General features: G+C 47.4%; 1 protein-coding gene across 1 annotated transcript in view; it reads left to right on the plus strand.

Annotated features, from left to right (window-relative positions):
- The window catches only part of LOC121551751 (myoferlin), a 70,118-nt gene that overhangs the window by 16,489 nt on the left and 41,138 nt on the right, over window positions 1–12,491 (plus strand). The window contains exons 4-8 of the mRNA XM_041864485.2: window positions 5,663–5,771; window positions 6,412–6,550; window positions 8,012–8,178; window positions 8,722–8,850; window positions 9,392–9,454. Of these exons, the coding sequence (XP_041720419.2) occupies window positions 5,663–5,771; window positions 6,412–6,550; window positions 8,012–8,178; window positions 8,722–8,850; window positions 9,392–9,454 (607 nt within the window). The remainder of the gene's footprint in view (window positions 1–5,662; window positions 5,772–6,411; window positions 6,551–8,011; window positions 8,179–8,721; window positions 8,851–9,391; window positions 9,455–12,491) is intronic.

Below are 12,491 nucleotides of genomic sequence, written 5' to 3' on the forward strand. Positions count from 1 at the left end.
AGCTGTGGCTGGTTGTCTCTGATTGGGAGCCATATTTAAACTGTCTGTTTTTCCCTTTGTGTTTGTGGGTTCTTGTTCCAGTTGGTTTTGTGTTTTGTACCGTGGACTTCACGAGTCGTTTGTTGTTTTGTTTACTGTCCGTGTTTATCGCTAATGATAAATAAACATGTTCGTTCATCACGCTGCGCCTTGGTCTACTTCCTACGACGATCGTGACAGAAGAACCCACCATACAAGGACCAAGCAGCGTGTCCAGGAGCAGGCAGACTGGACATGGGAGGAAGCGCCGGGAAAGGAGATGGAGAGGTTGGCGATGGCCCAGGTGGGCAAATCGTGGTCCTGGGAGGACATGCTCGGGGGCAAAGGGCCATGGGCTAGGATTAAGGCCCTGGCGAGAGAGGAGCAGCGGCATCAGCAGTGTCATCGTCGGACGGACGAGAGGCAACCCCAAAAAATTTTTAGGGGGGGCACACGGCATGGGCGGCTGGGCAGCAGGAGGCTGCCACAGGGCGATTTGGAGAGGAGGCCACCGGGTTTGGGGGGCCAGAAGGCAGGTTGGCGGAGCCTGGATGGAGAGCGGAACCAACTTCCCGTACTCAGGCATGGCAGCATGGGACTGGGCAGGTTCCGCGGTATGCGGAGCGGCGTTCTGTGCCACGAGTGGTCCGGCATAGTCCTGTACGTCCTGTGCGAGCACCCCGCACGTGTCGTGCGAAGGTGGGTATGCAGCCAGGACGGAGTGTGCCGGCTCAACGCTCGTGGTCTCCAATGCCTCTCCACGGTCCCGGATATCCTGCGCCAGTGTCACGTGCTGTTATGCCAGTACGGGTACACAGCCCTGTGCGTCCTGTGCGGATGCCTCACACCGAGTGTGTGAAGGTAGGCATTCAGCCAGGACGGGTTGTGGCCGCTCTTCACTCCAGGTCTCCTATCCGTCTCCACAGCCCGGTCCGGCCTGTTCCTGCTCCTCGCACCAAGCCTATGGTGCGCATCGCCAGCCCGGCCCGGCCTGTTCCTGCCTCTCGCACCAAGCCTACGGTGTGCGTCGCCAGCCCGGTCCGGCCTGTTCCTGCCACTCGCACCAAGCCTACGGTGCGCGTCGCCAGCCCAGCCCAGCCTGTTCCTGCCACTCGCACCAAGTCTACGATGTGTGTCGCCAGCCCGGCCCGGCCTGTTCCTGCCACTCGCACCAAAGCTACGGTGCACGTCGCCAGCCCGGCCCGGCCTGTTCCTGCCACTCGCACCAAGCCAGGGGTGCGAGTCGTCAGCCTGGTCCAGCCTGTTCCTGCCACTCGCACCAAGCCAGGGGTGCAGTGCGTCAGCCTGGTCCAGCCCGTTCCTGCTACTCGCACCAAGCCAGGGGTGCGAGTCGTCAGCCTGGTAAAGCCCGTTGCTGCTCCACGCACCAAGCCAGGGGTGCGAGTCGTCAGCCCGGTAAAGCCCGTTCCGGCTCCACGCACCAAGCCAGGGGTGCGCATCGTCAGCCCGGTCCGGCCCGTTGCTGCTCCACGCACCAAGCCAGGGGTGCGAGTCGTCAGTCCGGTGAGGCCCGTTCCGGCTCCACGCACCAAGCCAGGGGTGCGCATCGTCAGCCCAGTCCGGTCCGTTCCTGCTCCACGCACCAAGCCAGGGGTGCATATCGTCAGCCCGGTCCGGCCCGTTGCTGCTCCACGCACCAAGCCAGGGGTGCGCATCGTCAGTCCGGCACAACCCGTGCCTGGGTCATCGGTGCCTAATCAGGTACCGCTCAACTGCTCCACAACGGAGCTGAAGCTAACCGCTCCTGCTACGTCCAGTTCAGCTCCAGCCAGCGGGGCCAGACCGGACCAGGGGCGCTATGGGGGGATTATTGGAGGGTGGTGGGAAAGCCCGGAGCCAGAACCGCCGCCGAGGAGGAATGCCCACCCAGCCCTCCCCTGTTTTGCTCTAGTTGAGGCGCGGTCGCAGTCCCTTTTAGGGGGGGGTACTGCCACACCCTGGTTCTGGGACTCTATATGTTGAGCCAGGGTGTGTTCATTCTATGTGGTGTATTTCTATGTTGGGAGTTCTGGTTTGTTTATTTCTATGTTGGCTAGAGTGACTCCCAATCAGAGGCAACGAGTGTCAGCTGTGGCTGGTTGTCTCTGATTGGGAGCCATATTTAAACTGTCTGTTTTTCCCTTTGTGTTTGTGGGTTCTTGTTCCAGTTGGTTTTGTACCGTGGACTTCACGAGTCGTTTGTTGTTTTGTTTACTGTCCGTGTTTATCGCTAATGATAAATAAACATGTTCGTTCATCACGCTGCGCCTTGGTCTACTTCCTACGACGATCGTGACAGCTCCGCTGTGTTTCCTCTACAGGTTTTGGTTTGTTAGAAGTTTTTTCTTGATAGTCCTTGGTAGTAATAGTCCATTCAGGTAATTTAGTCCAAAATCAAGGTTTTAGGTAAGGAATTTTGATTTGGATTAAAGGTTTTGAAGTTGAGGTTAGTATCCTTGCGAAATTTATCAAACTCTAATTCTATCTTTTGCAGAAGAACTCAGGAGCTCTTCTCCTACTCTAGACTCTGCCTGCTCTCTCTCTCTCTCTCTCTCTCTCTCTCTCTCTCTCTCTCTCTCTCTCTCTCTCTCTCTGTCATGCATCAGTGTGTAGCAGTAGGACGGAGTCAAGCGCAGGACACAGAACTTGGTCAACGACGTACTTTACTTATCACAAGTAAATAAACATATCCTCCACGCAGGGAAGAAAATACAGACTCACAAAGCAAATGACAACAAGACAACGAACAATCACGCACAACACCATGAGAGAACCAGAGGGTAAAATAGGGAAACAAATTAACGTACATTGGAACCAGGTGTGTGCAATAAAGACAAAACAAGTAGAACACAGAAACATAGATCGGTGGCAGCTAGTACTCCAGTGACGACGAACGCCGAAGCCTGCCCGAGCAAGGAGGAGGAGCAGCCTCGGCTGAATTCCTCACCTCAGCCTGGTACACAAGGCCAGACTACAGGCATGCCTGTGGTAGATGCTAATTGCTCCCAGCGGTTAGTCTTTCCTCATCCTGTCTTTCATGATTCTTTGCCCTCGTCTATGGGAGTGACTGTTGTTCCTCACTACAGAGCACAGATTACATTTTTCCCTAATGATTGCCAAAATAAACTAAGCTAGGCTGCTGTTTGACAGCTTACTAAGATCACTCAGTTACAGAAAGTTGTCTTCTCGCTACCATCCTATCACTTTGTTTTTCTTGAGTCCCTCCAGTCCAGTACAACCAAAGTGCCTCAATGGTATCAACAATATGTTGACATAAACACACTTCTGTAAATTGTGGCTGCATGGCACAGTGATGGCTATGTATACATAACGGGAATAACTGGTATTGAGCAATGCAACGTGATTCTTAATCATGGTTGATTGCGTAATAAAGAACTCCTGGTACCTTCCTAGTAAATCCTCAGTTCCTCCAAAAGGGACTTTCGTCAGATCTGTGTGGCAAATATAACTGCTCTATAGGGCTTGTTGCTAGGTTTGTCAATTCTGAAATAAGTTAAAATGAGAACTGGATACTGCCTGTGATAAGTAAAAATATATATATATTCATACATTCAGTACCAGTAAAAAGTTTGGACACACCTACTCATTCAAGGGGTTTTCTTTATTTTTACTATTTTCTACATTGTAGAATAGTAGTGAAGACATCAAAACTATGAAATAAAACATATGAAATAATGTAGTACCCAAAAAAGTGTTAAACAAATCAAAATATATTTTAGATTCTTCAAATAGCCACCCTTTGCCTTGATGACAGCTTTGCACACTCTTGGCATTCTCTCAACCAGCTTCACCTGGAATGCTTTTCCAACAGTCTTGAAGGAGTTACCACATATGCTGAGCACTTGTTGGCTGCTTTTCCTTCACTCTGCCATCCCACGCATAATATGCCATTTAGCAGACGCTTTTATCCAAAGCGACTTACAGTCATGCGTGCATACATTTTTTTGTGTATGGGTGGTCCCGGGGATCGAACCCACTACCTTGGCGTTACAAGCGCCGTGCTCTACCAGCTGAGCTACAGGTCCTCTGTAGCTCAGCTGGTAGAGCACGGCGCTTGTAACGCCAAGGTGTGGGTTCGATCCCCGACCACCACACTGTATGCACGCATGACTGTAAGTCGCTTTGGATAAAAGCGTCTGCTAAATGGCATATTATATATTATTATATTACCACCACTCATCCTAAACCATCTAAATTGGGTTTAGGTCAGGGGATTGTGGAGGCCAGGTCATCTGATGCAGCACTCCATCACTCTCCTTCTTGGTCAAATAGCCCTTACACAGCCTGGAGGTGTGTTGGGTCATTGTCCTGTTGAAAAACAAATGATAGTCCCACTAAGCCCAAACCAGATGGGATGGCGTATCGCTGTAGAATGCTGTGGTAGCCATGCTGCTTAAGTGTGCCTTGAATTCTAAATACATCACAGACAGTGTCACCAGCAAAGCACCATAACACCTCCTCCTCCATGCTTTACAGTGGGAACTACACATGCGGAGATCATCCATTCACCAACACTGCGTCTCACAAAGCCATGGCGGTTTGAACCAAAAATCTCCAATTTGGACTCCAGACCAAAGGACACATTTCCACCGGTCTAATGTGCATTGCTTGTGTTTCTTGGCCCAAGCAGGTCTCATCTTCTTATTGGTGTCCTTTAGTAGTGGTTTCTTTGTAGCAATTCGACCATGAAGGCCTGATTCACACAGTCCCCTCTGAACAGTTGATGTTGAGATGTGTCTGTGACTTGAACTCTGTGAAGCATTTATTTATGCTGCAATTTCTGAGGCTGGTAACTCTAATGAACTTATCCTCTGCAGCAGAGGTAACTCTGGGTCTTCCATTCCTGTGGCGGTCCTCATGAGAGCCAGTTTCATCATAGCGCTTGATGGTTTTTGCGACTGCACTTGAAGAAACTTTCAAAGTTCTTGAAATGTTCCGTATTGACTGACCTTCATGTCTTCAAGTAATGATGGACTGTCGTTTCTCTTTGCTTATTTGAGCTGTTCTTGCCATAATATGGACTTGGTCTTTTACCAAATAGGGCTATCTTCTGTATACCACCCCTACCTTGTCACAACACAACTGATTGGCTCAAACGCAATAAGAAGGAAAGAAATTCCACAAATTAACTTTTACAAAGGCACACCTGTTAATTGAAATGCATTCCAGGTGACTACCTCATGAAGCTGGTTGAGAGAATGCCAAGAGTGTGCAAAGCTGTCATCAAGGCAAAGGGTGGCTATTTTAAGAATCTCAAATATAACATATTTTGATTTGTTTAACACTTTTTTGGTTACTACATCATTCCATATGTGTTATTTCATCATTTTGATGTCTTCACTATTATTCTACAATGTAGAAAATATTAAAAATAAAGAAAAACCCTTGAACGAGTAGGTGTTCGAAAACTTTTGACTGGTACTGTATAAAATGACATACATCATTGCACGCAAACAACAGAGGAAATCTACACCCCTTTATGCAGTAGACTATCAAGCATAATATATACATTTGTTTAAGTGATCTGGGTATGATATTATTATGTCACTGTACGTGTTTCCACAAGAAAGATTCATATCACATAAAAACAATAGGTTCTCATTTCTTTTTACCTTATTTCCAGATTTATTGGCTCAGCTAAGATCTCTCTACAAGACCTGGCTCATGGTCACACCAAGTCCTTCCCAGCAAAGAACCTGTCCCTGGTCAATGAGAAGAAACAGGATACTGGGGTGAGTTTCTCTATGGCTACACACTTGCGTTACTAAGAATTAACAGCTTCAAGAATGAACAAGATTTATAAACATGTATAAGCGTTTACAATTGGCTTATTCTTAAATGTAAATATGAAGGGTAACCAATAATACACTTTATTGTAGTGACATTATCAAGAGGTTCGGTGCTTTTGGCTTAATGGCTAAGGTGTTGGGTTGAAAGTCGCTGGACCCAGGTTCAAGTCCCGGTCAGAACTATCACACAAATTCCCTACATTGATGTAAGAAGTGGGATGGCACCCATAAGGTCATCGGAGAGGCGTGTACACATGAAGGACTTGGAATAAAGAAGCTTGGGGACATGCTCTCCTGAAGGGAGGGGCTAGTGTAGCGAGTAGCGACCTTAACCCAACACCTAGCGACATCGTCAAGAGTTTCTGGTCTCTTGGTGTAACTGCTAAGGTGTTGGGTTGATAGTTGCTGGACTCAGGTCCGAGTCCCGGTCGGAACTACCCCACGCATTCGCTACAATATCATAACTAGGTTAAAACGTATTGACCATTTATGGCAATTAAAGTTGACAATACTGTAAGTATTTGCAAGTGTGATACATTGTGTTGAAGGAGAATTTTGACATTAAATCCCATCTGTTTTTTAGGCGACCATTAATTTGATGATAGTGTATGAGCCGCCAGCTAACACCACTCCTAACCTTAACAATCAAACTGATGAAGACCAGTCGTATGGGGACACAGGTCAGTTTAACATAACAAATATGTGGCACATCATCTCTTTGTGTTGGTTAAGCAAATGGTCTCCTTCTCTCTTGAGATCAGTTCCAATGCCTTTGACATGCTAATAATGTAAATCAACTCTTACACGTAGTTTTGGAAAAGTATGCAGCTATCTCAGTGGTATGTTTGGGTTTGGTATTGCAGTGGTAGCCTGATTCCCAGATTTGTTTGTGTGTTAGCCAACTCCTCTATTGTTCAATATCATGTAATAAACAGTTGACTAAAGTACAAACAGATCTGGTAGCCAGGGTTGTGTTCATTAGGGCACACAACAGGAAACATTTGAAAACTGAAAACAAAAGCTTGCATTTCTTATTGGACAAGTCCAGGTAGTCCCTACCTGTTTCAGAGTTTTATTTATCGCCATTAGGTCTCTAATGAATACAACCCAGGTAACCAGGCTAGTGAGGTGGAATCATGTTGTGGTTTTAGGCTTTGGTTGGTAGGAAGTATTGGAGTAGTACTGGCTTGTCTGTGTTCATTACACCTGTGAAAGGCTGCCTGCTGTTTATGGAAATGGTGGATACAAATTAACAAGACAAACAACACACACAGCCTTTTGCAGACTCTGCCACAAGGCAACAGAATCAATAGAACATATTTTCTGGTATATTCCATCTGTTGCTCGCTTTTGGAGTCAGTTCCAGGAATGGTTGTTAAGTCATAATATCAGGTTACAGATGGACCTGCAAACTGTATTGTTAGGTGATCTGAAAAAACATGATCAGTCAATGGGAAATATAATTTTACTCCTGGGTAAAGTATTTATTTTTAGGGCTATATTGGTAGAAATGTTACAAATAGGGAGGTTCAGGACCCTCGTAAAACATCATAGTAAATTGGATGCAAAAGGAAATAGCAAAATGGCATTATATTGGGAAAGATGGGTTAATCTGTGGACATCGGAAGGTTGGAGTTCAGATTGGATGGTGGATTGGCCGCTGTGGGTGAAAATCCAGCACTTGAAGAAAGAGGAAATTAGCAATATACCTGTATGTCTAATTCTTTAACTACAGGTACCGTAGATGTGAGCGAAAATAGCTGTAAGTAGCAGTAGAAGTATTGTTGTCTGTTAATTTACTCCAATCAGGGTAGGGATGATAGGGTATGGAAAATAATATATGCAGTATATATATATTTTTTAAATACACACATGACACAAGTACTCTCAGCAGACAATGTGCTGAACACAAGTCACCTGTCGGTAGAGAATAGTGTGTCATCCTGTGTTTAAATGCTTCCAAGCAATAGGCTTGGTTTTCACATTGAGAAAGAAAGGGGATGTGAAAGGAAAGTATGATGTGTTTGTGTGTGTGTCTGTGTGTGTGTATGTGTGTGTCTGTGTGTGTGTGTCTGTGTGTGTGTGTCTGTGTGTGTGTGTGTGTGTGTGTGTGTGTGTGTGTGTGTGTGTGTGTGTGCTTGTGTGCTTGTGTGCTTGTGTGTGTGCGCGTTCTGGCTTCCCAGGTGGGGGGGAGGAAGGGGAGGATGGGGAGGAGGTATCCCTCGCGGGTCAGGTGGGGACCCCTGGAGCTCCACCCACACCTGGCCAGCCTGGTAACCCCAACCAGAGGCCTGTCCGGACCAGCCGCAAGAGACACCGGGCCCTAGCCAACAAGCCCCAGGACTTCCAGGTAGAGTACATAGCTACCACATGAAGTGCATGTCAAAAGTTTTAAGTATCCTCCTCTCCTCATCTCTCTTTCCTTCATTTGCGCTGATCTGAAACCAAAGGACAGATGAAAGCAGTATGGTGGATGGTGGCTTTCACCCTCCAGTTCTTTCAGATCAGTGGGAGAGGAGAATAGGAAAGGACTATTGAGATGCAGCCCTGGATGGTAGTATGGGGCCCTGTTTAAATACTTATGAAATGCGTCCTTCATCCCATTCTATCTTACTTGAGGTAATCACTAATCTGTATAGGTATGAGAGGTGACAGCAATATGATAACAATGCATTCATCAATCCAATCACTAACAGATCAGTAATTGCCTCAAGGAAGGAAGGAAAAAAGGAAGTAGATATGCATTTTGTAGTAGAACAGCGCCTGCGGGTCCTCTTTGACCTCTCATATTATTGACAAATTAAATGAATGAAAGGCCTAATTAAGGATTTTTGTGTTTGTTGAAGTCGCTCCGTGTTGGTTAAACTGTCACACTGTTGTCTTCAATGACCAGATTCGTGTTCGAGTTATCGAGGGCCGACAGTTGCCAGGCAACAACATCAAACCGGTCGTCAAAGTGAATGTGTGCGGACAAACCCACAGAACCAGGATCAGACGAGGCAACAACCCCTTCTTTGATGAGGTAATCTCTTCATAAATCTATGGTTTTAAACTGCCCTTACACTCCAAAATCAAAACCACTAAGGCAAAGTTTCACTTCTCTGATTGCACTGAAGAGAATCTTCATTTCAGTATTTCATCTTTTGATTGATTGGCTTTTTCACCCCTTTAAACGCTTGTCTATTTGACTCCTGCTCCTCTTTTGTCTTGTCCTGCTGATCCCTCTCTCAATGCACTCCTCCTCCTTCTTCTTCTTCTTCTTCAGTGAGTTTTATTCTGATCTTCTTCTCTCTCTGCAACAGTGATATGTTTGAGTAAATCTAAAGCGGAATCCTCAGTTAGATACATTATCTATCACCCTTGACCTCTCACATACATTTTCTCAACCTTTCCTAGTCAATTACTATACAATTGCTACAGTATGTCTGTATGAAGTTCCTTCAAAATCAAGAGTATAGAAAGCTATGTAAAATGGTAATGGTTATGCCTAACTCTCTACTATGTACATAAATAAACAATGAAAATACTGTATATATCAACATATTTATAAACCCTCTCCACAGATTTTCTTCTTCAATGTCAACATGCTGCCTTCAGAGCTTTTAGATGACTATATCAGTATTCGGGTAAGTACAACACTCCCACTCAGACTGGGTATAGTCTGTATCTTTATACAGTGTGTTCACGAGTTCAGCTTCTCTCCATCTGACGAACATGTCGGAAGGGGTTGTAGTTGATGGAGTATGGTAAGAGGGTTTTGGCATGGACGGTGGACTGGGATGCCAGAACCCGGTCAGGGATCGGGGTTGGTAGCTGGCCTCCCAGCAGGATCAGCCCCCAGTCATGGACTAAGGTTGTGCTGAGCCTGCTGGCAGAGCCAACCCCCGGCTGTAAGCCAAGGTTGTGTGAACATGGATCTGATGAACATGCAGGAAGGGGTAGAGCTGACCCGCCATTGTGCAGGATGCCTGGAGGGTGAGTCGATGGGGAGGCCAGACCCCGGTCAGTGATCGGGGTTGGTAGCTGGCCTCCCAGCAGGATCAGCCCCCAGGCATAAGCCGAGGTTGTGCTGGCCCACCTGCCCTTATGCAAGAGAGACTTTCTGACAATGAGGTCCCTACTGGTCCAAGTCCGAGTCACCACTGGTCATCGCTGCGTGGAGACACTGCGTGTGAGAGAAGATGGGCGTGTGTGGGTGGCTCAGCCCCATCCTGGGGTGGGCGAGGCACATCTGAGGAAGGCCGTGTGATGGCTGCCTGGCGGAGCGGGAGGATCTGTTCCGTCTCAGCGTGGCAAGACACGTGTGGGGAAGGCCATGTGATGGCCATACGGTGGAAGCGGGAGGCTCTGTTGTGGGGAAGGCCATGTGATGGCTGTATGGTGGAAGCGGGAGGCTCTGTTCCGTCTCACCATGGCAAGACGCTGTGGGGAACGCCATCTGATTGCCGTACAATGGAAGCAGGAGGCTCTGTTCCTTCTCTCCCCTCCGGACGTGCTACCTTGTCCCGGACCTGCTGTTTTCGACCCACTCTCTCTCTCTCTCTCTCTCTCTCTCTCTCTCTCTCTCCCCCTCCCTCTTTCTTTCTTTCTCTCTCTCTACCGCATCTGCTGTCTCGACCTCTGAATGCTCGGCTATGAAAAGCCAACTGAAATGTACTCCTGACGTGCTGACCTGTTGCACCCTCTACAACCACTGTGATTATTATTTGACCCTGCTGGTCATCTATGAACATTTGAACATCTTGAAGAACGATCTGACCTTAATGGCCATGTACTCTTATAATCTCCACCTTGCACAGCCAGAAGAGGACTGGCCTCCCCTCAGAGCCTGGTTCCTCTCTAGGTTTCTTCCTAGGTTCCTGCCTTTCTAAGTAGTTTTTCCTAGCCACCGTGCTTCTACATCTGCATTGCTTGCTGTTTTGGGTTTTAGGCTGGGTTTCTGTATAAGCACTTTGTGACATCTGCTGATGTAAAAAGGCTTTATAAATACATTTGATTTGATTTGATGTCATGGAACGAGCTGGTGTTCTTAATGTTCAATCATACACTGCTCAAAAAAATAAAGGGAACACTTAAACAACACAATGTAACTCCAAGTCAATCACACTTCTGTGAAATCAAACTGTCCACTTAGGAAGCAACACTGATTGACAATAAATTTCACATGCTGTTGTGCAAATGGAATAGACAACAGGTGGAAATTATAGGCAATTAGCAAGACACCCCCAATAAAGGACTGGTTTTGCAGGTGGTGACCACAGACCACTTCTCAGTTCCTATGCTTCCTGGCTGATGTTTTGGTCACTTTTGAATGCTGGCGGTGCTTTCACTCTAGTGGTAGCATGAGACGGAGTCTACAACCCACACAAGTGGCTCAGGTAGTGCAGCTCATCCAGGATGGCACATCAATGCGAGCTGTGGCAAGAAGGTTTGCTGTGTCTGTCAGCGTAGTGTCCAGAGCATGGAGGCGCTACCAGGAGACAGGCCAGTACATCAGGAGACGTGGAGGGCAACAACCCAGCAGCAGGACTGCTACCTCCACCTTTGTGCAAGGAGGAGCAGGAGGAGCACTGCCAGAGCCCTGCAAAATGACCTCCAGCAGGCCACAAATGTGCATGTGTCTGCTCAAACGGTCAGAAACAGACTCCATGAGGGTGGTATGAGGGCCCGACGTCCACAGGTGGGGGTTGTGCTTACAGCCCAACACCGTGCAGGACGTTTGGCATTTGCCAGAGAACACCAAGATTGGCAAATTCGCCACTGGCGCCCTGTGCTCTTCACAGATGAAAGCAAGTTCACACTGAGCACGTGACAGACGTGACAGAGTCTGGAGACGCCGTGGAGAACGTTCTGCTGCCTGCAACATCCTCCAGCATGACCGGTTTGGCGGTGGGTCAGTCATGGTGTGGGGTGGCATTTCTTTGGGGGGCCGCACAGCCCTCCATGTGCTCGCCAGCGGTAGCCTGACTGCCATTAGGTACCGAGATGAGATCCTCAGACCCCTTGTGAGACCATATGCTGGTGCGGTTGGCCCTGGGTTCCTCCTAATGCAAGACAATGCTAGACCTCATGTGGCTGGAGTGTGTCAGCAGTTCCTGCAAGAGGAAGGCATTGATGCTATGGACTGGCCCGCCCGTTCCCCAGACCTGAATCCAATTGAGCACATCTGGGACATCATGTCTCGCTCCATCCACCAACGCCACTTTGCACCACAGACTGTCCAGGAGTTGGCGGATGCTTTAGTCCAGGTCTGGGAGGAGATCCCTCAGGAGACCATCCGCCACCTCATCAGGAGCATGCCCAGGCGTTGTAGGGAGGTCATACAGGCACGTGGAGGCCACACACACTACTGAGTCTCATTTTTACTTGTTTTAAGGACATTCCATCAAAGTTGGATCAGCCTGTAGTGTGGTTTTCCACTTTAATTTTGAGGGGACTCCAAATCCAGACCTCCATAGGTTGATAAATTTGATTTCCATTGATAATTGTTGTGTGATTTTGTTGTCAGCACATTCAACTATGTAAAGAAAAAAGTATTTAATAAGATTATTTCATTCATTCAGATCTAGGATCTGTTATTTTAGTGTTCCCTTAATTTTTTTGAGCAGTGTATTAAAACTCCTTGATTGTGGAGCATTATAAACTATGAAGCATTTCAGAAAC

This window comes from Coregonus clupeaformis, chromosome 35, assembly GCF_020615455.1.
Source record: "Coregonus clupeaformis isolate EN_2021a chromosome 35, ASM2061545v1, whole genome shotgun sequence".
NCBI classification, from domain to species: Eukaryota; Metazoa; Chordata; class Actinopteri; order Salmoniformes; family Salmonidae; genus Coregonus; species Coregonus clupeaformis.